This window comes from Macrotis lagotis, chromosome 4, assembly GCF_037893015.1.
Source record: "Macrotis lagotis isolate mMagLag1 chromosome 4, bilby.v1.9.chrom.fasta, whole genome shotgun sequence".
Lineage (NCBI taxonomy): Eukaryota > Metazoa > Chordata > Mammalia > Peramelemorphia > Peramelidae > Macrotis > Macrotis lagotis.
This window is the reverse complement of record NC_133661.1, coordinates 149,312,350-149,336,241: the sequence shown is the minus strand read 5'-3', so window position 1 is coordinate 149,336,241 and position 23,892 is coordinate 149,312,350. Positions and strand designations below refer to the sequence as shown.

The window sequence follows — 23,892 nt, the reverse complement described above, 5'->3', positions numbered from 1 at the left end:
GAAATCTCTTAACTCCTCATCTGTAAAAGGAGGGCCTTGAACTTGCTAGTTTCCAAACCCATTACTTAATTTGCCGCATGGTCCTTATCCCTCCTTGCCTCCTCCCCTCCCCCGCCTTGGTCAGGATATTGCTTAAGAAGGGAGACCGCCCCACTTTCACTTCTTCCTCCTCCTTTTCCATATTTTTTATTGAAACAACCAGGAGATGGACCTCACTGAGGCCAAGGTCGATCGGGGGTGGAGCCAGGAAGCCAAATAAAGTAATTTTTCATCCTATTCTTGTTTCTATTTTGTATCACTTTCTTTAAAAAAAAAAAGAACTTTTTTGCTTTCATTGCCTTTTATAAGTTTAGAACGGATGCGAAAGCCGGAAATAGGTTCAAAACAGAGCTGGGGGGGCTGGGTGTATGAGCCCCCCCAGGGGCTGCGTCAGCTGACCGGCGCCCAGGGTGGGTGGAGCCCGGGCTAAAGCCCAGTGCGGTCCTTGGGGGGAGTTTCCCGGCGTGGAGGCGTCTGGGAGGCGCGAGCTTTGGGGCTCTTTGGCTTGTTTTTTATTTTCCGGATATTTTCCGGTTCGATCCTCCGGGTCCTCTCGGGGCGGGGGTTGCTTTACGTTCAACAATAAAAGCATCCGGGCTCTTCCCTTGTAGCCCCTTTTACGAGGACGCGCCTTTCCGCCAGCGGGCAGTGCCGACCCAGGGCGGACCGGGCGGGCCAATCGCGCGCGTGGGGGCGCGCACGTCCCGGTCACGCGCGCCGGAGCTGGCAGGGTGGGGAGAGGGGGGCGGGGGCCGGACACCTCCAAGGTCCTCCCGGGCTGGGCGCCGCTGCGGCCGCCTCCGGAGATCCCCTCCCCCCCCCGTCCTGCCCCTTTGGCCGCCCCCCAGCTCCCCGTCTCGCCATGGTGCTGGAGTCGGTGGTCGCGGACCTCCTCAATCGCTTCCTGGGGGACTACGTGGAGAACCTGGACAAGTCTCAGCTGAAGCTGGGCATATGGGGCGGTAAGCGACCCCCGGGGGGCCCCCTCCCCCTTCTCTCCTTAGGCCGCCGGGAAGCCCCGCCCCCAGGCTGCCGGTGGTGGTGGGGGTCCCCCGATCCTCAACCTCTTATTTACGAAAAAGTCCAGTATTGTGCCGCGTGGCCCGCCCCGCGCGCTGGGAGCTAGCCTCGGGGGGCCAGGGAAGGGCGCCGAGGTCCGGCTGGGGGGACGGAAACAGACTGCGCCCTCGGGCCGGCCTCTCTGTATTACCGGAAAGCTTGCCGCCCCTCAAGTTCAAGGTTTCTTCAGTAGACCCCGCCGCCCACCTTCCCTTTCTCTGGGAGGCCAGCGGCAAGACTCCTCTCCCGGGGCCAGTGTTGCGCCCGTCCAGGTTCAAAGCCATCAGCTTGGAAACAATGTTTCCGTTTCTGAGCGGATGCCCGAGAGGAAGCCGGCGGCGGGGGCCTCCCGGCCGAGCAGGCAGCTGGTTGCGGGGAGAAGCATTGCGTTTTCGCTTTAGAGCCAGCCGGTGCCAACCACACAGCCACCGGGAAGGATGTGGCCCAAGTCCTCGTGCATTTTGAAGTTTTAAAAGCTTAAAATCAAAGTGCTTTGGAAATGAGTCGCATGTGGGTAAAGGACGTGGAGCCTTCAGGGCCCGAGCTTTCCAACCTTGCATCTAATCCGGAGCAGCTAGAAACAGTCTCTTTTAGAAATCAGTTAAGACCCATTTCAGGTGAATATGCTGAGGATAGAATACATGAACAACCCATTAATATGAACATTATGATAAGGAGAGGTGCATTTTGGAGAGAAGATTGAGTACGAAAGGGAAATTGGTTTCATCACTTTTTTTTTTTTGCCTGGTACATTATGATAATTTTGGCAGAAAGGATTGCTATTGGCAGGTCTTATTAACTAGTTAACTATGTGAATGTGCTGTTGAAGTATTCTAACACATTTTTTTCCTTCAAAGAAGTCTAGAGAGAGACTAAAGGAAAGAAAGAGAAAGGAAGTATCCCTTGGAAAGGTAGTACATGGTCTGGAAATAAAAGGATTTAAGAAAGCTGAAAAATGGAGAGAACCTCAGAGATCTAAGTTGTAGGGAAATTAGGTCAATGAGGGAGGTTATAGGTTGAAAGTCACCACAAGATTCTATTTTATTAAAGGGGAAGTTGCTATTGGTCTAAAACAGCAATGCTTTTATTTCATTTTAAGCAAGATTGGTAGTAAGTAGTGCGACATAGAAGTAAGCTGAAGTTTCTTCCTTGATAGAAAGAGGTTTTTAAATAAAGGCTAAATAATCACTTATAAGTAGGAATCATGTCGAGGTGATCCTTGTTCGCGTTCAGGTTGAGTCTAATTGTCTCTGAGCTTCCTTCCCATTCTGATGCTACCTTTAGAGAGGAGGGAGACATGTAGTGGGAAGAGCACAGGATTTAGTTTAGCTCTAGAGGACCTGATTCAAAGAGAGCATGAATTTGTAATGACCTTTGGTGGCATCGCTTTGACATCCTTCAGCAACAGTGAGCAGCTCAAGAGTAGTTGGATGGTAGAGAGTATCCAGAGTTGGGAATTAGCAGGGCAGGAAGAGAAGGCAGAGCAAGTTCAGGGATTGCAAGAGAAAGGAGAGTGCATCATTGAAATTTTTCTTTAAAAAGGAAGATCCAAGGTTATTGGGGACTGAAAATGAAGAATATTAGTAATAGAATGGGAAGAAAAGATAGATCATGGGACTGGTTGAAGATGAAGAGTAGGAGCATTGAAAAGTAGAAGTACAAGAACAGGGGGTGATAAGGGGATTTAAGGTAAGGTCTTGGAGATGGAGCAGATTTGAGAGAAATGCTTGCAATGAGTAGAGACCTGGGTTTGAAGAGCAATTTCCTTAGAAGTGTGACCTTGGGCAAATCATTTAACCTCTCTTATGATTCAGTTTCTTTATTTGTAAAATGGGTATCAGGGGATCATACATTTGGAGCTGGAGTGACCTTAGAGGCCATCTTGCATACTCTCCTCATTTTGTAGAGGAGGAAATTGTGGCCTAGAGAAGAGGTTTTGTGACTTGGTTTTGAACCAAGTCATCTGACTCCAAATTCAGAATCTACTATGCTACCATATTTACAATACTCACCTTGCAGAGCTTTTGAGAGAAAAGCTTTTGGTAATTCACAAGTCCTATATATTAAGTTGTTGGAAGAAGGATGTCTTAGGAATGGATGTCTTAGGATATAAGATTGTGTTAGAAACTCATTGTGACTCTGGAAGTTACTGAAGTTGATAGTGGGGGGGGTGGCGGTGAGGAGGAAACAGATATCAAAGTTATTGAGGAAGATGGTAGAAGGAAGGTCTCATGAGAGGTTGATATAAATCAGTTGTTTTGAAGTGAAGAGCTTGTTGAGTTGATGTTCACAGAGCATAATAGGTCTGCAAATTTCATTGGGAGTTTGGCAACTGGAGAGGAGGGATGGTAAGGAACAATTGGTATTTTTAGGGGAAAGCCAGATTTGCTTATAGCCTGGAGGTAGAAGTAGTCCAAGACTAAGAATAAGAATGAAAAGAAGTTTGTTAATAATTGAATGGTGAAGTTCCAAAGAGTGCAGAACACAAAGTAGCTGTTGATTGAGTTAAGGATAGTGGTTGTGGATCTTAAAGGTAGCCAGGGTGCTGGTTCTGTGTGAGAAAGTTTGGGAGAATAGGGGTTTGGTGGGGAGGAAATTGGAGGGATTTTAAATCAGTATTGATCTGAGGATTTGTGAAATTAAGCATCCTTAAAATACCTATTAAACTACTGGTGTGGTCCAGGGATTTTTGATTCCCTTCTCAAGTGGCATCCATTATATTTACCAATAATTATTACAACCCCTTTCCTCCCTTCCTTTTATTTTTAAGAGTCATTTGAAAACTGAATGCTTTGAAATAAAATTTTTTTTTACTATGAAATTGGGAAGTATATTGAATGCCCTGTAATTTAGTTTATGCCTGAAACTGAAATGCATAATTTTTAGCTTCTTTGTATAGGCTACATTTTTGCATTTTACAGTTTTAGCTTCTTTGTATAGAGCTGACATTTTACACAGCTCTTTAAGGGTTGCAGAGTTCCTTATATTTGATCCTCACAAGAATCCTTGAGGTCCACATGAAGGATCCCATTTTGCAGATGAAGAAAGATACTGCAAAAGAAATTTATTGGTTGGTTGTTGTCCTTCATTCTGAAAATAATTTGTGATGGAAGAACAATAATAAAAATCTGAGGAAGAGATTTAGGTCTCTCCTAACCCAGTGCTCTTTCTACTATAGCTGACTGCCTGAATTTGAGGAAAAGATGTTTCATGTTACTTACTTTCTCTCCTTAAGTATTACAACTCCTATGCCACAAATTTATATCCTCTTTCTTACTCTGAATGTAATAAACTGTTCCAAAGCCCTAATCTAAGTTTTTAATATGAATGAAGAAATCAAGTAGTTTGTTCCATGACTCATTAGTGAAACCACATGTAGGAATTTTTCAAGCATTACCTCTGGAATAATAAAAGCAATGTTTTGGGTTACTAGATAAAACTGTTCACTTCATTTTGTTTTCTTATTTTTTGTTTTTTGGGTTTTTTGCAAGGCAATGGGGTTAAGTGACTTGCTGAAGGTCACGCAGCTAGGTAATTATTAAGTGTCTGAGGCAGGATTTGAATTTGGGTCCTCCTGACTCCAGGGCTGGTGCTCTATCCACTGTGCCACCTAGCTGCCCCTGTTTTCTTGATTTTTTGGGGGTGTAAAAAATTTTGAGGAATAAAAACTTTAGTTCAAAACTGCTATATCTTTATTATAAAATTAAAAAATAGAACTTTTGTTTGATTCTTCATAAAATTTAAAAGATAATTGTGTGCTTTTTTTCCTTTTTGGTCAGGAACAGTTTATGGGGGAAGGGAGTAAAGAAATATTTTGCCTATCTTAAATTAACTATCTTAGTAAATAAAGTAAAAATATTATTTGGAAAGAAAAATCTGACCATCTAATTTATTATGTATATTGTATATTTATTTGAAAATAATTCTTTTATTAAGCTATAGCTGACATATTCTGACTTTATTTCAACAAACTGCCTCTTGGACATCTTGGACTGGATGTCTTATAGGTATCTCAATCTCAAAATGTCCAGAATAGAAGTTATTATCTTTTTTCCCTCAATAACTCCCCCCTCTTCACAGCTTTATTGTAATAGTTCAGGGTACCATTTTCTATGTTGCAATAGCCTGATGCTGGTCTGCCTGCCTTGAGTCTCTCTCCAAATCCAATCAGAATTCCATTAAAAAAGCAGAGGTCCTATCATATCACTACTCAGAGGCCCATATCACTACTCAGATATAAGTTCATTGTCTTCCTGTCATCTCTAGAGTCAAATTTGTTTGACATTCATGAACCTTGTCCCTTCTTTTACCTTATTCTTATTTGACTCAGCGACTTTGGCCTAGTTGTTCCATGAACAAGATGTATCATCTCTTGACTCCAGGCATTTTCTCTGTCTCCCATGCCTGGATTGCTCTTCCTCCTCATCTCTACTTACTGCCTTCCCTGGCTTCCCACATTTCAGCCCAAATCCCATCTTTTATTTAAAATATCTGAATTCTAGTGCCATCTGTCTTTTTATTTATATATACCATATATAGTTTGTTTTATATATATGTATTTCTTTGCTTGTTGTCTTTACTACACTTGTGAGCTTTTTGAAGGTAAGAATTGCCCTGGACCCCTTTTGTATCTTTTGGACTTTAATACAGTGCCGACTACATAACTGGTGGTGGTTAATAAAAGTTTACTGATTTTTTTTTGTCTTTCTCAGCTTCTTACACTCACTCCTCATATTCAGTCTGTTGTTAGATCTTCTTTCCAGTCATCACCTCACCTCTTTCTTGGACTATTGAGTACCTAGCAATGGGTGACTCTCCCTTTTTTCTCCTCATTTCAGCCTTTCCTCTACTAAACTACCAAAGTGATTTCCCAGAAGTCCAGGTCTGACGGTGTCATCTCCTGGCTCAGTGAACTCTTGTGAGTTTCAGTCACTTAGAGGATTGGTTCTAAAGTTCTCTGCCATTTAAAGCCCCTCACCTGATTCCTTTATTAAGTTTTAGATCTTATACATTCCCTCAGTCTCCTGACCCTGCCTCTAGAATGTCTGTCTTCCAAGCCTAGAATGTTTTCTCTCATGATGTCTTCCTCCTAAAACTCTTTCCTTCAGATCCCAGCTCTCACTCCACCTTGTGTCTACTTCTCTGTTCTGGCTCCTAAGATTTTCACCTCCATTTCCAATGTATATATGGTATATGGACAAAGTTATCTGTCCATTAAGGACAGGGCCAAGCTTTTGCCCTTTTTTTCTTCTTTGACCAAATGCAGTTGTATTTGTAAATATGTGCTTGCGTGGCCTGATGTAGTTATTATTATTATATAAATTCTCTTTCCTTTCTCTGTTTCCCCTTTGTCTCCTTGTGCTTAGTGTAGTGCTGGGCCCATTGTAAAATCTTAATAGATGCCTATTGACTGATCATTAGAATGTTTCTTTTCTTACAACTAAAGTATATTGAACTTTTTTTACATTTCATAGTCATATTTAATTTGAAATGACAGTGCCATTTCTGCTTCTTAATTCTTATCACATTTTTTAAAAGTTTTTTGCAAGGCAAATGGGGTTAAGTGGCTTGCCCAAGGCCACACAGCTAGGTAATTATTAAGTTCTGAGACCGGATTTGAACCCAGGTACTCTTGACTCTAAGGCCGGTGCTTTATCCACTACGACACCTAGCCGCCCTCTTAACACATTTTTAAAATCATCAATATCTTTTGTTTTTATAACTGATGTTTCCCAGTAGGTTACCTTCTCCTTTTCTACAGAGCCACTCTTCATAATAAATAATTAAAAAAATATTTAGCAAAGGGAACCAGCACATCAGCCAAGGTCAATATAATCTATAGTGTTCTATGCACACTATCTCTCACCTCTGCAAAAGAGGGAAGTGCATTTTTAATTTTTTTCCCTGAAGGCCAAATCTGATCATAATTTCAGTCTTCAGTATTGTTTGCTTGTTCTTTCCATACACATCATTGTAGTCATTATAGTTATTGTGCTCCTGGTTCTCCTTACTTTCAGCTGTCATTCATCTATCTTCTTGATTCTTTATAATCATCATATTCATTATTTCAATAAGGCAATAACCAATCATTAAATGCATATTATGTGACATCTCTCTTCTAAAGGCTGGACATACAGAGGGGCAGCCGACCACTCCTTGACTTTGAACTCACAGTTGAGAAATCATCTTGGATGGCACCTTGTTTAGCCATTCCTCAAAAATCAATGGGCATCTGCTTTGTTTTCAATTACTATTAAAAGTTCTTCTTTAAATATTTTGGTATCTCATGAGACTTTTCTTGTTAACGTTATTTTTTATGTGTGCTGCGTGCCCAGCACTGGAATCTGTTTCAGAGGGTATCGGTAATTTTCTTAATATAGTTTCATATTCCTTTCCATAATGGTTAGTCCAATTAGCAGTTCCACCAACAGTCTAGCAAGAGAAATATTAAGACAATATTAAATATATAAACTTAGGAAAACAAAGTTTTAGCATTTAGAAGATTTATCTATATCTATTACAATGTTAAGCACTGCAAAAAATATTTTAAGCTTTGAAAATTTAAGTTTGAAAACTTTTTCCTCTGGCAAATGAGTTTTTCCTGTTTGGTATGGCTTTTCTTAGCTTAGTTCTAGTTGGATTTTTTTTTTTTTTTTTTTTGCTTTTTAGGTTTTTGCAAGGCAAATGGGGTTAAGTGGCTTGCCCAAGGCCGCACAGCTAGGTAATTATTAAGTGTCTGAGACCGGATTTGAACCCAGGTACTCCTGACTCCAGGGCCAGTGCTTTATCCACTGCACCACCTAGCCACCCCTTGTTCTGTTTTGTTTTTTTTTTTGTTTTTGTTTTTCTAGTTGGATTTGTAGCTGTCAAAGAAATTAAGAGAATGGACAGTTGAAAAACTTTGCATAACTAAGTTGACATTTTCTTCCAAAAATAAACTTATGAATGTTTATAGAACATTTAAAAATATACAGTATTTAGTGAGGGGTGAAGTTAAAAAGAGATCAGAAAACATACATTTAGCCCTCTAGGACATTAAATCCATCATGGAAAATAAGAAAACCACAAATAGTAGGAATGAGCTATATATTTACCATAACCTAGTTGTGTGTCCTTGGACAAATCAGAAAATCACAGATGGAGGGGATCCTACAGATTATTTTTATCCAAACTCTTGTTTTATAGATGAGGAAATGGTGTTTTGCATAAACCTCTCTGAGCTTGTTTCCTTACCTTCAGGACTGGAATCAATAATAAATACTTGACTTATTGGGAGCCTCAGTTGAAATGAATGAACTGAAACATATTAGGTGCTTCCTATGTCCCAAACCCTAAGGGCTTGGGGTTACAAGTGGAAAAGCTCTGCAATCTCTGCTTTCTAGGAACTCACAGCTTTCTTGATTTTTTCACCTGTCCTCCTACTCAGAGCTGCCTCTGCCTTGGGGCTGGTTCTCCTGATTGGTGACACCTCACCCTGTGGCCTCTCCCTGGGCCAGGTTTCCTGAGGTGTTCCATTCATTTTCACTCCATTCTCAGGTCCCTTCCAGACTTTTCTTCCTGTTCACCAGCAGAGTGGCCTGGAACCCTTGTGTGATGCTTTCCCGGGGTAGAGTCACTCACAGTCCTGAAGATAGGGGCTATATTGTTTGCTTATATTTGCACCCCAGTGCTTAGCTTAGTGACTGGCGACATCAGAAGGAGGACTATGTGTTTAACTGGGAGATAGAGGGAAACATTCCATGGTCCTTAGGTGGCAATGGTACTACAGATGGGAATGCATTTTCTTTAAAAAACCATCTTCAGTTCTGATGTTGAACCATTTGATAGGTGTCAAGGACTGTGATATCCACAACTTTCCTTTTAAGGATCTTTTTAAGCCCCTTTGGCTGCTGAGGAGACAGGGGCTAGAAGACCCTCTGAAACAAATCTTTATCCTTCATTTTTCATATCTTATTCAAGACATTTTTATCACCAGTTTCCTCATCTGCTAGACTCTTGTGCAGTAGCCTCCTCATTAACCTTTCCTCAAGTTTCTACCCTCTCCAAACTGTCTTTCATACAACTGCCAAAGTAATAATACTTTTTTTGTTTGTTTATTTTTTGTTTAGTGACTTGTCCAAGGTCATACAGTTAAGTAATTATTGTGTTTGAGGTTGGATTTGAACTCAGGTTCTCCTGACTCCAGGGCTGTGCTCTATCCACTACATCACCTAGCTGCCCCCAAAGTAATAATTCTTAATCACAGTTCTGACCAAGTGAACACCCCTCAATAAACATAAATTCTTCTGTTTGGAATTTAAAAGTCATTCATAACCTAGCACCAACCAGCCTTTCTGTCATTATTTTAAAATATTCCTCTTCCCAGATTTTTTGATCCATCCAAATTGGCATTTTTACTTTTCCTCATATACAGCCCTCTCTCTCCAGCGTCCATGCTTTTTCACATTTTGTCGCTTATTACTAAAACATGTTCCCTTACCACTATTGTCTTTTGGAATTCCTGATTTCTTTCAAAATTCATCTCAGGTACTACAACCTGTAGGAAACCTTTTCTGATAACCTAACTACTAATGCCTTCCCTCTCCCACCTACCTTGTATTTATCTGGTTTATGCTTTACATATACTTGCATGCATATTTATGTGTTTATGTTCTTTCTCCTCCATAAAATGTGAACTCCTTCAATTTTTTGTATTTCTAGTACCTAACATAGTTCCCAGGATAGATAATATATCATATAATTAATATATACAATATAATATTAATAAATGTTTATTGATTAAATAAATCAAGTAAAATGGTCATATATAAAACCACATAGTAAAATGAAGTGCTGTGTAAAATATAAAGGGATATTCTTATATAACTAACTTTAGGAGCTATGTAAGAGTACCAAATAATTGGAAAGGTGAAAAAAATGAGATTAGTATATGAAATGAATGGAGCCAGGAGGTACTAGTGTGGACATAATCTTACTGTTTGAGGGCAGAAGTAATTTTTAAAAGAGGAACATGAGTAATTGTAGAAATTTGTACACTAAGTTTATTTATTTAAGTAAATTCCTGTCTGGTCAGGAATAAACTTAAAGAGCTTTTTGAATTTGAGTATTTAATCTTTCCCCCATCCTAATTTTTTCATTGCAGCTTTGATATTGCAATGTAGCCTTGTTTTACATTGATATATTCACTAATTTCATAGTTGGAAAATTTTGTAAAAGGCTAACACTACAAAGCTAACATAGCCCTTAGAGAGTATTTAAAGAAATTGTAAATTATAATATCAGATCTGACAACTTGTGTGATATTGTTTTAAAGGGTTTAGAAAAGTGGCTGGAGGTGAACATACTTGCCCACACAAGTTTGAAGGTTTATCAGGTTTTGTTCAGCTAGTGCCAGATAGCTGAAATTGTACCGCCTTTAGCAATTTGAGGTGTGTCCAGGATACAGTTGTTTTCAAGAATAATACTCAGCTTAAAGGGTATGTCAGAAAACAAAGATGTCATAACTTGGATTCAATTTTGTTGGTTTAGAAGGAGGTTTTAGGTCTTTGTTAGTCTTACATTTTTAAAGACATTTCATGTTGAAAGTGTCAAAGATTTAAGAAATTCTCAAATGAAGAACTGCATACTGTTAAAACCATATTGAAAGAATTCTCCAAATCATTAATTGTAAGAAAAACAGTATTTTTTATTGCCTTTTTTATAGATGGTAGTCAGTTTCATTGGTTTCTTTAATTTTCTCTCCAAGCTTAGCTTGAAACATCCTTAGCTTTTTTTTGTATTCTTAAATTATTTATAGTAATTATGCTAAGCCTGATATGATTCAATCATTTTTGTAAGTAGAATGACTTATCTCCAGTTGCTTGCCCCACTAACTTTAAAATTTGACTCAGTGCTGTTGATCCAAACTGTTCTTCAAGTAAGATGTATGTAGAAGTTCCAAGAAACATTTTTGTTCAGTTTGCCAAACTATTATTGGTGATTATTGTATATAAAGGGTAGCTAGATAGTGCATGGGAGAGCACTGCACTTGGAATTAGGAAGACATCTTTCTGAGTTCAAATCTGCCCTCACATACTTACTAGTCTTGTGACTCTCAGCAAGTCATTTAACCCTGTTTGCTTCAGTTCCTTATCTGTAAAATGAACTGGAGAAGAAAATGGCAAATTACCATAGGACTTTTGTCAAGAAAAATCCCACAATGGGATCACAGAGTTGGCCGTGACTGAAATGACTCAACAACAAAAATTGTATATAAAGTTCTATAATAGAATCGATTTAGTTAAATTGGAGATAATCACAGAGGAAAGGAATTAGGATTAAAAAGAATTAAGGAGAAAGTATTTTAGCTGGGATGAAGGAATCCAGGAAAACCAGGAGGTAGAGATGAGGAAAGAGAGTGTTGTAGCCTTGGGAAGACAGCTGTTGAAAATATCTGGAGTGAAGAGATGGATGTCTTGCTCATGGAGCTACCAAGGAGACCTGTGTCACTGGTACAGCGGATAGAGACCAGTCATCTTATATCTTCCTGATCCTGGTTAAGTCACTTAATTAACTTCTGCCTTGGTTTCCTTTTCTGTAAACAGAACAAATCTAACTTCCCCAAGGTTATTAACATCAAATGAGATAAGAATTTTAAAGTATTTAGCACAAGGCCTGGGGTGTAAATGGCACTCTATAAATTTTATCTGTTATTGTTATTAGCTCTTAAAACTGATCTTTGTGGTTCCTTCATTTTTTTTTTGCAAAGGCAATGGGGTTAAGTGACTTACCCAAGGTCATGTAGCTAGGTAATCATTAAGTATCCAAGGTCAGAACTGAACTCTGATCCTCCTGACTCCAGGGCTGGGGCTCTATACATTGTGTCACCTAACTGCCCCTTCATTCTCGATGAGTGATGTCTTGACTTGCTTGAGAATTGGATTGAAGTGAGGCTGAACTGCAAAACAGTCAACCTTTTGACTTTTTTAGGTAATAGGAGGTCAATGGAATTTATTAAATAGGGGAGTCAATTTAGTCTCAGTCTGCAGATTGGATTTGGGAGTGGGGACATGTGACATGCCTATCAGTCAACAGTAGGCTAGTGCAGTAATCTATGAGGACTTGTACCAAGATGGTAATGTGAGCGGAGAGAAGGGAGTATATCTGAGGGATTTTAAAAAGTAAAATCAGGAGGCTTTGGCAACAGATTAACTGTGAGGAATGGGAGAAGATGAGGAGTTGAAGATGATACCTGGAGTATTGGGAGATTGGTGGTGCTTTTGATACTAATAGGGAAGTTTGGAAGGTAGGAGGGTATTTGGGGAAAGATAGTAAGTTCAGTTTTAGACACATTGAGTTTCAGATATCTCCAAAAGATCCATGTTGAGATATTCATTTAGCAGTTGGAGATGAGACTGTAGGCTGGCAGAGAGGTTGGGGCTAGCTAAGTAGTTTTGCCATTGTCAGCATATAGAGGATAATTGAACTAAGGGAATTGTTGAGATTACTAAGTGAAATAGAATAAAGGAAGAAGAGAGGTAGACCCAGTACTGAATCTGAAGGGATATCTACATTTAGCAAGTATGGCTTGGGTGAAGATTTTCCAAAGAAGTGTTAGAAGGAGCAGTCAGATAGGTAGGAGAATCCATGAGAGAGTAATGTTCCAAAAACTTGGAGAGAAGAATGTCAAGGAAAAGAGATTGATCAATAATGAAAAAGGTCAAGGAAGTCAAGAAGATGAAAAAGAAGTCAAGAAGGAGGTGAATTTAAAGAAGGCCAGTAGATATTCCAGTTAATAGATCTTTGTAACTTTAGTTTCAAAGTTGGTTGAATGATAAGGTGGAAATCAGACCAGAGATTTAAGAAGAAAGTGATTAGCTACTCCCCTATAGGAAGACACCTTAGTTTCCAGTTTCTGGTCATCAGGAAGAAAGCTGCTTTGTACAGTATTTTTGTGTATATGAATTCCAGAGATTTCTTTTGAGGAAGACCTTGAATTACCCTAAGTAGTTTTGTGTGTGTGTGTGTGTGTGTGTGTACTTTTCCTCTTTTTTTTTAAATTTCTGTAGTTTATAAGGTCTAGTTTTGATATATCCTTGTCAAGTTATGGTACCTTTCTAGAGATAGATCCAAATTGCAGTATTCTGTATTGGCTGGACCAGTTAACTTGAGCCATCAGCAATATACCAGTGTACTTGTTTTCTCATTGACTGAATCAGGATAAGCAACTTCATTCTATATAGTTTTGAATTAAGACCTGGTATGTCAGCAGATACCTGAGAATTCTAAGCCAGGTATAGCCATCTAATCATCTGTACTATCTTTCATATACACTTTTTAAAAAGAGTCTTACTTGATTAATTCTGAAATAGATAACTGAAATTGAAAAATTCTCTTAATATTTTTAGATATTTGATTAGTTTTAAAATGCCAGGTTTTGTTTAGTCCTATTTTGTTAAGCATTTTATGAATTATTTGCATTTTTACTTTGTTATTTAGATGTCATTGAATTGTGCTGGTATTAAGACTAAAACAAGTTAAATTTAACTTAACTTTTATTTTAGAATGAACTTCAGTTCAGGTGCTAATCTAATCCATGACTGTGCCTTCCTTTACTTGTATGAGAACTGCCATCTCCTCCTACACTGCAAATATAATAACTTATAAAATGAATGCTATACTTACTATTTGATTAGATAACTTTTATATTTGTTGTAGAGGAAATAAGTATTTGTTAGATTATGGGTAGACAAAAGATATTTCCTTTGTTCTTTTTGTTTTTAGGTCAGATAAATAATTTTGATTTTACATATTGTCAGAAAAAAAATGTGGGCATATTGTCCTTATAATTACCTTCAAGGCATTTCCAGTTAAGACCTATTACCTTTAACTTTTCTTTTTATAGCATCTGAGACTTGGGAAACCATATAATTTTGTCGTTTTTGGTAAAATTTAAGTAACTTATTGACTTAAGAGCCTATTTAAGTTGCTAATAAGAATATGTTTCAGGATGCATTCTTATATGCCTGTTAAACCAGATTAAATAATTTAAAACATGGTTTTCAACATTTGTCATTCTAATTTAGGATGACAAATTTCTGATTTTTCTTTTATAAGGAAATTTGTTAGATTCCCCATACCTAATAATAAAATAAAGGTGGTAGACATGACCTTATCAGTTGGAGTAAGATTGGATTCAGTGGGATCTAAATGACTGCATTTGTCTAAAGCTGATATCAGAATTCAAAGATATTATGACTAATCTATATGGAAACAAAAATTGGTGCCTATTGTTATTTTTACAGAAATAATTTTAAAGATAGGTATAGTAATATCAGTTTTTGAAATCGGGGAAAACACCTCCTTTGATAGCATCTGAGTAAAATGAATATAATTTACTGATTTAGCAGATTTTGGAGTACCAAAATTAAGATACACATACTCGAGCTTGAAAGAAAAAGAAGAGAAAAAAGAGAAAAAAGAGAAAAAGAAGAGAAAAAGAGAGTTTATTTAACAAGTAGTATTTTTTTGTATAAGCTGAAATTGTAAATGAATTTCAGAGATTTCTTTTGAGGAAGACCTTGAATTACCCTAAGTAGTTTGGAATTTCTCCTGTGATGAGTTCTATCTTTTCCATACTTTGACACCAACATCACCTCTTAATATTAGTGATGAATATTAAAATTAGCTGGTATTCTCACTTTTTGCTATTTTTTTCCTCTTACTTTTCTAATTTTTTTTTTTTAGGCAATGTGGCCTTAGATAACCTGCAAATAAAAGAAAATGCTCTGGTAAGTATTTCTGAATTAAAAAAAAATCAATTCGTCTTAAAGTTCCTAAGAATAACCTGATAGTTCTTAAAAATAATTTGATTGCCAGATGCCTCACCAAACACAATGAATGTAAGTTATATGTTCCATGCCTTTAAAAGAGTAGTGTACTTAGTATAAATGTGAGATACTTGACTCACAACACTGCTTTTGATGCAGAATAGATTAGGATGTAATTTAGAAATCTTCAACAAAATAAATAATAATACAGCAAAGCATTTTACCTTTTAAAACAAAGTCAGTTTGCAGCCTACAGGGATCCTCATGCATGGAATAGTGGCCCCCCCCAATTTCTTTTTTTTTTGAGAGAAAATTATTCACGAATCCTGCAGGATATGGGTACCTCACCTAGCATGAGGCACGAACATTTGAACGTCAGGTAATTTATAGTCTTCAGAAACTCTTTCCCCCCCTCTTGCATTTTCATAGGCTCCCAGAGTTTGTTACAATTTAAGAGGTCCACCCAATCCATGACATGTCCCTAATATGATCCCCCCCACATCATACAACACATGATATGCTGATGAGCCCCAATCGTTGGCACTAGATTATGTGCTGTACTTGGAGTCAACAAGACTTGGATCCAGTGCTACTTCTAATTCTTACAAGATTTGTGATTAAAGGCAAGCCTTTTAACTTGCAAGTTTCTTTCCTCTATAAAAATAAGGATTTCTGTAATTATAACGTTTTATTTACAGGTAAGCGAGATAATGCATGTAAATTTTTTTTTGCAATCCTCAAAGGACTAATAAATGCCAAATATTTTCTATGTTGTAGGAAGATTTTTAGTACTGACTTGGGGTTTTCCTCATATGTCAAAGATACGGTTTCTGTTTCAGTTTGGTTACAGAGAAAAGATAAAAAATAAAAAGAAGACTAAAGTTTAGTGCTGAAACTTCATTCACTTAATTTTTTTCCCCTTTATTAAAGATTTTATTGATTTTGAGTTTTATAATTTTTCCCCTAATCTTACTTCCCTCCCTCCCACTCCCCCACAGAAGGCAATTTGCCAGTTTTTACATTGTTTCTATGGTCTATAGATTGATCCAAATTGAATGTGATGAGAGAGAAATCATATCCTTAAGGAAGAGACATAAAGTAAAAGAGATAGCAAGATCAGATACTAAGATATCAGTTTTTTCTAAATTAAAGGTAATAGTCCTTGGTCTTTGTTCAAACTCCACAGTTCTTTCTCTGTATACAGATGGTATTCTCCATCACAGACAGCCACAAATTGCCCGATTGTTGCACTGATGGAATGAGTGAGTCCATCAAGGTTGATCATCACCCCCATGTTTAGTGTTAGGGTGTACAATGTTTTTCTGGTTCTCCTCATCTTGCTCAGCATCAGTTCATGCAAGGCTTCCCTGAATTCTTGTCCCTCCTGGTTTCTTTCTTTCTTTTTGTTTTAGATTTAATTATATTATTAGATTTAATTATATTATTACAATAATTTTGTTACAAGAGTAAAGATAAATCCCCCTCCTCCCCCAAGAAGATGAGAAACCTCAAGAATAGAGAGAGAGAGAGAGAGAGAGAGAGAGAGAGAGAGAGAGAGAGAGAGAAAGAGAGAGAAATAGAAATGTATTTCAGTCTGTGTTCAGATTCCAGTGACTGTCTCTGGGGTGAGTTGCTTTCTTTTATCATAAGTTCACCAGAGTAGTTGCTTCAATATTTTTCCCACAGTTGCTATTACTAGCAGTACCTCCACTCCATTCCTCCTCACTCTCATTTATTTTATTCTCTTTCTCCTTTCATCCTGGTCCTGTCCAAAGGGTGTTGTATCTGAGTGCCCTCTCCCACAATCTTCCCTCTCTTCTGTCACCTATTCCCCCCTTCCCTCCCCCCCATTCCCCCCTTCTCTCCCCCCATTCCCCCAATCAGGGACAATTTGCGGCTGTCTGTAGTAGAGAATACCATCTGTATCCAGAGAAAGAACTGTGGAATTTGAACAAAGACCAAGGATATTACCTCTAATTTCTTTTATTTTTTTCTTTTTCTTTTTTTATTAAGGATATTATTTGAGTTTTACAATTTTCTCCCAATCTTGCTTCCCTCCCCCCACCCCACCCCACAGATAGCACTCCGTCAGTCTTTACTTTGTTTCCATGTTGTACCTTGATCCAAATTGGGTGTGATGAGAGAGAAATCGTATCCTTAAAGAGAACAGAATTCTGAGAGGTAACCAGATCAGACAATAAGATATCTGTTTTGTTTTTTTTTTCGAAATTAAAGGGAATAGTCCCTTGTACTTTGTTCAAACTCCACAGCGCCTTATCTGGATACAGATGGTACTCTCCTTTGCAGACAGCCCAAAATTGTTCCCAATTGTTGCACTGATGGAATGAGCAAGTCCTTCAAGGTTGAACATCACTCCCATGTTGCTGTTAGGGTGTACAGTGTTTTTCTGGTTCTGCTCATCTCACTCAGCATCAGTTCATGCAAATCCCTCCAGGTTTCCCTGAAATCCCGTCCCTCCTGGTTTCTAATAGAACAATAGTGTTCCATGACATACATATACCACAGTTTGCTAAGCCATTCCCCAATTGAAGGACATTTACTGGATTTCCAATTCTTTGCCACCATAAACAGGGCTGCTATAAATATTTTGGTACAAGTAATGTTTTTACCCTTTTTCCTCATCTCTTCAGGGTATAGACCCAGGAGTGGTATTGCTGGGTCAAAGGGTATGCAAATTTTCTTGCCCTTTGGGCATAGTTCCAAATAGCTCTCCAGAAGGGTTGGATGAGTTCACAGCTCCACCAATAGTGTAATAGTGTCCCAGATTTCCCACATCCCTTCCAACAATGATCATTATCCTTCCTGGTCATACTTGCCAATCTGAGAGGTGTGAAGTGGTACCCCAGAGAAGCTTTAATTTGCATTTCTCTAATAATTAATGATTTAGAGCATTTTTTCATATGGCTATGGATTGCTTTGATCTCCTCATCTGTGAATTGCCTTTGCATATCCTTTGACCATTTGTCAATTGGGGAATGGCTTTTTGTTTTAAAAATATGACTCAGTTCTCTGTATATTTTAGAAATGAGTCCTTTGTCAGAATCATTAATTGTAAAGATTGTTTCCTAATTTACTACTTTTCTTTTGATCTTGATTACATTGGTTTTATCTATGCAAAAGCTTTTTAATTTAATGTAATCGAAATCATCTAATTGGTTTTTAGTGATGTTCTCCAACTCTTCCTTAGTCATAAACTGTTCCCCTTTCCATAGCTCTGACAGGTAGACTAGTCCTTGATCTTCTAATTTGCTTATAGTATTGTTTTTTATGTCTATGTCCTGTAACCATTTGGATCTTATCTTGATAAAGGGTGCGAGGTGTTGGTCTAATCTAAGTTTCTTCCATACTAACTTCCAATTATCCCAGCAGTTTTTATCAAAGAGGGAGTTTTTATCCCAGTGGCCTGACTCTTTGGGTTTATCAAACAGCAGATTACTATAATCCTCTCCTGCTTTTACACCTAGTCTATTCCACTGGTCCACCACAATACCAAACAGTTTTGATGACTGATGCTTTATAATATAATTTTAGATCGGATAGTGCTAAGCCACCTTCGTTTGCATTTTTTTCATTAAGCTCCTGGCAATTCTTGACTTTTTATTTCTCCATATGAATTTACTTACAATTTTTTTCTAACTCATTAAAGTAATTTTTTGGAATTTTGACTGGAAATTTTTGGAAATTTTGACTAAACAGATAGTTTAGCTTTGGTAGAATTGTCATTTTTATTATATTAGCTCTCCCTATCCATGAGCAGTTGATATTTGCCCAGTTATTTAAATATGATTTAATTTGTGTGAGAAGTTTTTTATAATTGTTTTCAAAAAGATTCTGAGTCTGTCTTGGCAAATAGACTCCCAAATATTTTACACTGTCTGAGGTTACTTTGAATGGGATTTCTCTTTCTAGCTCTTCCTGCTGTTTCTTGCTAGACATATATAGAAAAGTTGAGGATTTATGCGGGTTTATTTTATAACCTGTAACTTTGCTAAAATTGCTAATTGTTTCCAGTAGTTTTTTAGATGATTTCTTGTAATTCTCTAGGTAGACCATCATGTCATCTGCAAAGAGTGAGAGTTTTGTCTCTTCCTTCCCAATTCTAATTCCTTCAATTTCTTTTTCTTCTCTAATTGCTGATGCTAACATTTCTAATACAATATTGAATAGTAGTGGTGATAATGGGCACCCTTGTTTGACTCCTGATCTTATTGGGAATGCCTCTAGCTTCTCCCCATTGAATATAATGCTTGTTGATGGTTTCAGATAGATACTGCTAATTATTTTAAGTAACAGTCCATTTATTCCTACACTCTCTAGTGTTTTTAATAGGAATGGATGCTGTATTTTGTCAAAAGCTTTTTCAGCATCTATTGATATGATCATATGATTTCTGATAGGTTTGTTATTGATATAATTGTATTACCTCTAATTTAGAAAAAAATGGGATACATCCCTTTCTTCTCATTTTTCTCTGGGGTAAGATAGATTTCTATACCCTATTAAGTATGTATGTTATTTCTTCTCTGAGCCTTTTCTGATGAGAATGAAGGCTCACTTATTCCCCCTTGTATTCTCCCATTCCATTACATTGAAAATGTTTTTCTTGAATTGTGTGGAATTTCTTAGCTTCTTTTTCATCTCCTTTCCCTTCCTGCCAGTACTTTTCTTTATCACCCATTAACTCCATCTTTTTTAAAAAAAATTTTTTTTTTGGAAGGCAATGGGGTTAAGTGACTTGCCCAATGAATGCCACACAGCTCAGACACTTAATTGTCTGAGGTGGAATTTGAACTCGGGTACTCCTGACTCCAGGGCTGGTGCTCTCTATCTACTGCACCACCTAGCCACCCCTAACTCTTATATTTTTACTATATTATACCATTATATTCTGCTCCTTCCTGTGCCCCATCTATATATGCTTCTTCTAACAGCTCTTATAAATGAGAAAGTTCATATGAGGTATCAATATCTTCTTCCCATGCAGGTATACAAACAGTTAAGTATCATTAAGTTCCTCATAGTTAGTCCTTCCCCTCTATGGTTCACCAGAGTCCTGTCCTTAGAAATCAAACTTTCTGTTCAGCTCTGGTTGTTTAAGAGGAAAGTTTGAAAGTCTGTTTCTTTGAAAGTCCATCTTTTCCCTTGAAAGAGGATCTTCAGTTTTGCTGGGCAGTTGATTCTCGGTTGTAAACCAAGATCTTTTGCCTTCCAGAATATCATATTCCAATCCCTACGAGCCCTTAATGTAGCTGCTGCCAGATCCTGTGTAATCCTGACTATGGAACCTCTGCAGTTGAATTGCTTATTTATGGCAGCTTTTAGAATTTTCTCTTTGATTTGGGAGTTTTGGAATTTGGCTGTAATATTCCTGGAAGTTTTTCTTTTGGGATCTTTTTCAGGAGGTGATTGGTGAATTCCCTCAATTTCTGTTTCACTGTTTGTTTCTAGGATCTCAGGGCAATTTTGCTGGATTATTTCTTGAAAAATGAAGTCTAGGGTCGGCTAGGTGGTGCAGTGGATAAAGCACTGGCCCTGGAGTCAGGAGTACCTGGGTTCAAATCTGATCTCAGACACTTAATCATTACCTGTCTGTGTGGCCTTGGGCAAGCCACTTAACCCCATTTGCCTTGCAAAAACCTTGAAAAAAAAAGACAAATGAAGTCTAGGCTCTTTTCTGATTTTCAGTTAGCCCAATAACTTTTGAATTATTTCTTCTGGATCTGTTTTTGAGGTTGGTTATTTTTTTCAAATGAGACATTTCACAGTTTTTTCTAATTTTTGGCTTTTTTTGGAAGAATTTTATTTCTTCCTGATTTCTTGCAAAGTCATCAGCTTCCTTTAGTTACATTCTGCTTTGAAGGAGTTATTTTCTTCAGAGAGCTTTTTCAATCTCCTTTTCCAGCTGGCCAGTTCTACTTTTTTAAGGCATTCTTCTCCTCATTTGCCTTTTGTCTTGCTTTTTTCCATTAAGCCTAAACTGGTTTTTAACACATTATTTTCTTCAGTATTTTTTTTCTTTCTTTCACTAAGCTGCTGATTTGATTTTTATGATTTTTCTGCATTGCTCTCATTTCTCCTCCCAATTTTTCCTCCACTTCCCTTAATTGCTTTTCAAAGTCTTTTCTGAACTCATGCATAATCCAAGTCCATTTTCTATTTCACTTGGAGGTTTTGAATATGGAAGCTTCAATTTTGTTATCATCTGAGTATGTGTTTTGATCTTCCATGGTACTAAAGTAATTTTCTGTGGTCAGATTCTTCTTTTTTTCTGTTATTGACTCATTTCATCAGTCCAAGACTAATTTACAGCACTTCCAAGGTTTTGGGGTTTTTTTGTGGGGATACCCCACTGGGACCTTTATTCCTCCAAGGTCTTACACTCTCTTGCCTGTGCTTTGATATAGAGATGACCACAGCACTTCCCTCTGCCTTGAGGCTGTAAGGAGGAGCCCTACTAGGCTATCTTAGTATGGAAGCCCAAACTGCAACCTGGATCTGTGTGCGTGAACAAACAGCAGAATCCTACCCTTGGGAGAGCAGAGCAATTTCTGCAGTTTCCTGTGACCTCATTACCATCTATGGGCTGTGTTCTGGAGGTGCAGGCTGGTTTCTCTCGATTCTCACTTCAGGTTCTATGTCCAGTGCTCCTCACTCCCACACTCATTCTGGTGTAGCAGAATTCTCTCCCTGTCCCTTCAAGCTGTTCCTGGTCTGCCTTGCCACCTGGGGTTTTTCCAACTCATGGTCTCAGTGAAACACACCTTTCCTACAGAACTTCTAAGTTATCTTGGAGTGGGAAAATGTATCACTCAGTCTTTCTGTGGGTTTTGCCCTTCTAAATTTTGACTAGAGTCACAATTTGATGACTTTTGTAGTTTTTTTTGGCGGGGGAAGGAGTTCCCGGGAAATTCTGCCTTCATGCCAACATCTTGGTTTCACCCCCCCCCCCCCCGTTTCTAATAGAACAATAGTGTTCCATGACATACATATACCACAGTTTGTTAAGCCATTCCCCAGTCGAAGGACATTTACTTGATTTCCAATTCTTTGCCACCACAAACAGGTCTGCTATGAATATTTTTGTACAAGTGATGTTTTTACCCTTTTTCATCATCTCTTCAGCGTTTAGGCCCAGTAGTGTTTTTGCTGGGTCAAAGGGTATGCACATGCCTTTTGGGCATAGTTCCAGACTGCTCTCCAGAAAGTTGGATGAGTTCACACCACCAGAAATGTATTAGTGTCCCAGAATTCCTACTTAATTTTTTAACATTCAGTTTAAGTGATTGTATTTCATGTTGTGTCTCATGAGTTTTATTTTTGAAAATCAGGAAATAATCAAGATTTAGATAAAGGAGAGAAGGAGATGATTTATTTACTGTTGTTAGAGAATGATAAAATAGCAGAATTAACAATTGACTAGTGAGCTTATAGTTCTGTTATGAAGAAGTCACATGAAGAAAAAATTCTTTTTCTTTTGTTTCTTAGCTTCTTTCCTATGTCACTGGAAAAAAATGAGAGCATCTGAAAGATATTTCTTATTGCGTTGATGTCTGTATACTTAATTTTTGATCTAGTTAATGTGAGGATGATTATTGTAATGGAATATTATGATGAATTTTGCTAAGGAGAAATCATTCAGGGACACTGAAAATTTTAGAATTTGTTTTCTAAAGTCAATTTTATTATTTGTATATTTCAAGTAAAACGATTAATCTCGCTGGTACTAATTTAGAATTACTTATTGTTTGGATAAGTATCAAACTGAAAATTAATTTTTCCTCATCTATTTAATTTAGTTGAATGAATAAAGTAATATAAATAAAATATAGTGAAAATAACAAAATGCCTAGAATCAAACCTGTGTTCAAATTGCAACTCCTTGTAACCTTGGGCAAGTCGTATAACCTCTCTCCATTTCAATTTCCTCATGTCTAAAAGGGGGGGATAATAAATAATAGCTCCTACCTTACTGTGCTGTTGGGAGGATCAAGTATTCTATATAAGTGCCAATCTTAACTATTAGCAAATATTATGCCCTTTTGAGCTATTTATATTGATTGAGAGTAGATTTGCCTTTTGACCATATACTTTCTGTCCTGCATGACATAAAAGTCATGGAGGTTTTTCAGGGTGTGCACACATAAAAGAGAATATAAATATTTGTGTGTGTATGTGTATGTGTGTATATACATATATACATATATATATATATATATATATATATATATATATATTTGTTTGTATAGGGGATATGTTTGGATGTATACTTGTTAGTGATTCCTAAATTCTTTTCTTCAACTAAAGTGCTGCCTTCTAACCTAGTTTTTTTTTAAGTGGTTAAAATAAAGGTTTTTCTTCCCTTAAAATGTTCTTAGAATTATTGAGTAAATTCTCAATTAAAATTCTAATTGCTGATTGTTTTAATTGACTGTTAGTATTGCTACGAAAGTATGATATAATTATGAATTGAAAGTATATTATAAGGGGTGGCAAAGTGGCACAGTGGATAAAGCACTGGCCCTGGAGTCAGGAGTACCTGGGTTCAAATCTGGTCTCAGACACTTAATGATTACCTAGCTGTGTGGCCTTGGGCAAGCCACTTAACTCCATTTGCCCTGCAAAAACCTAAAAAAAAAGAAAGTATATTATATATATAATAAAATAGTTTCCTCCACAACAAAAATATACTTGTAGGATGTAATTTTTAATTCAGATGACATTTCAGTATTTTACAGAAACCTAGGTGATAATTCTGAACTCATTTCTTATGTTAATTATGTTGCAGTATCCTCTTTATTTGAATTTCCTAGTATTTTAGGTACTAGATAAATTCAGGATTGTTTTTGAGCAGCATTAGTCATTAAGTTATTTAAATTAAGACAGTTCATGAATAGTATTTGAAATCTGCTTTTTCTTTCCAGATTTATTGAGCCATTATTTTCAGTTTATTTATACAAAGCTATTT

General features: G+C 37.4%; 1 protein-coding gene across 2 annotated transcripts in view; it reads left to right on the top strand.

The window, feature by feature from the left end:
- Positions 1-837: 837 nt before the first annotated feature.
- The window catches only part of VPS13C (vacuolar protein sorting 13 homolog C), a 206,026-nt gene continuing 182,971 nt past the window's right edge, over positions 838-23,892 (top strand). For both annotated transcript variants that reach the window (XM_074234293.1, XM_074234294.1), the window contains exons 1-2: positions 838-1,001; positions 14,824-14,867. In XM_074234293.1, coding sequence (XP_074090394.1) covers positions 902-1,001; positions 14,824-14,867 — 144 coding nt within the window. In that variant the 5' untranslated portion in view covers positions 838-901. The remainder of the gene's footprint in view (positions 1,002-14,823; positions 14,868-23,892) is intronic.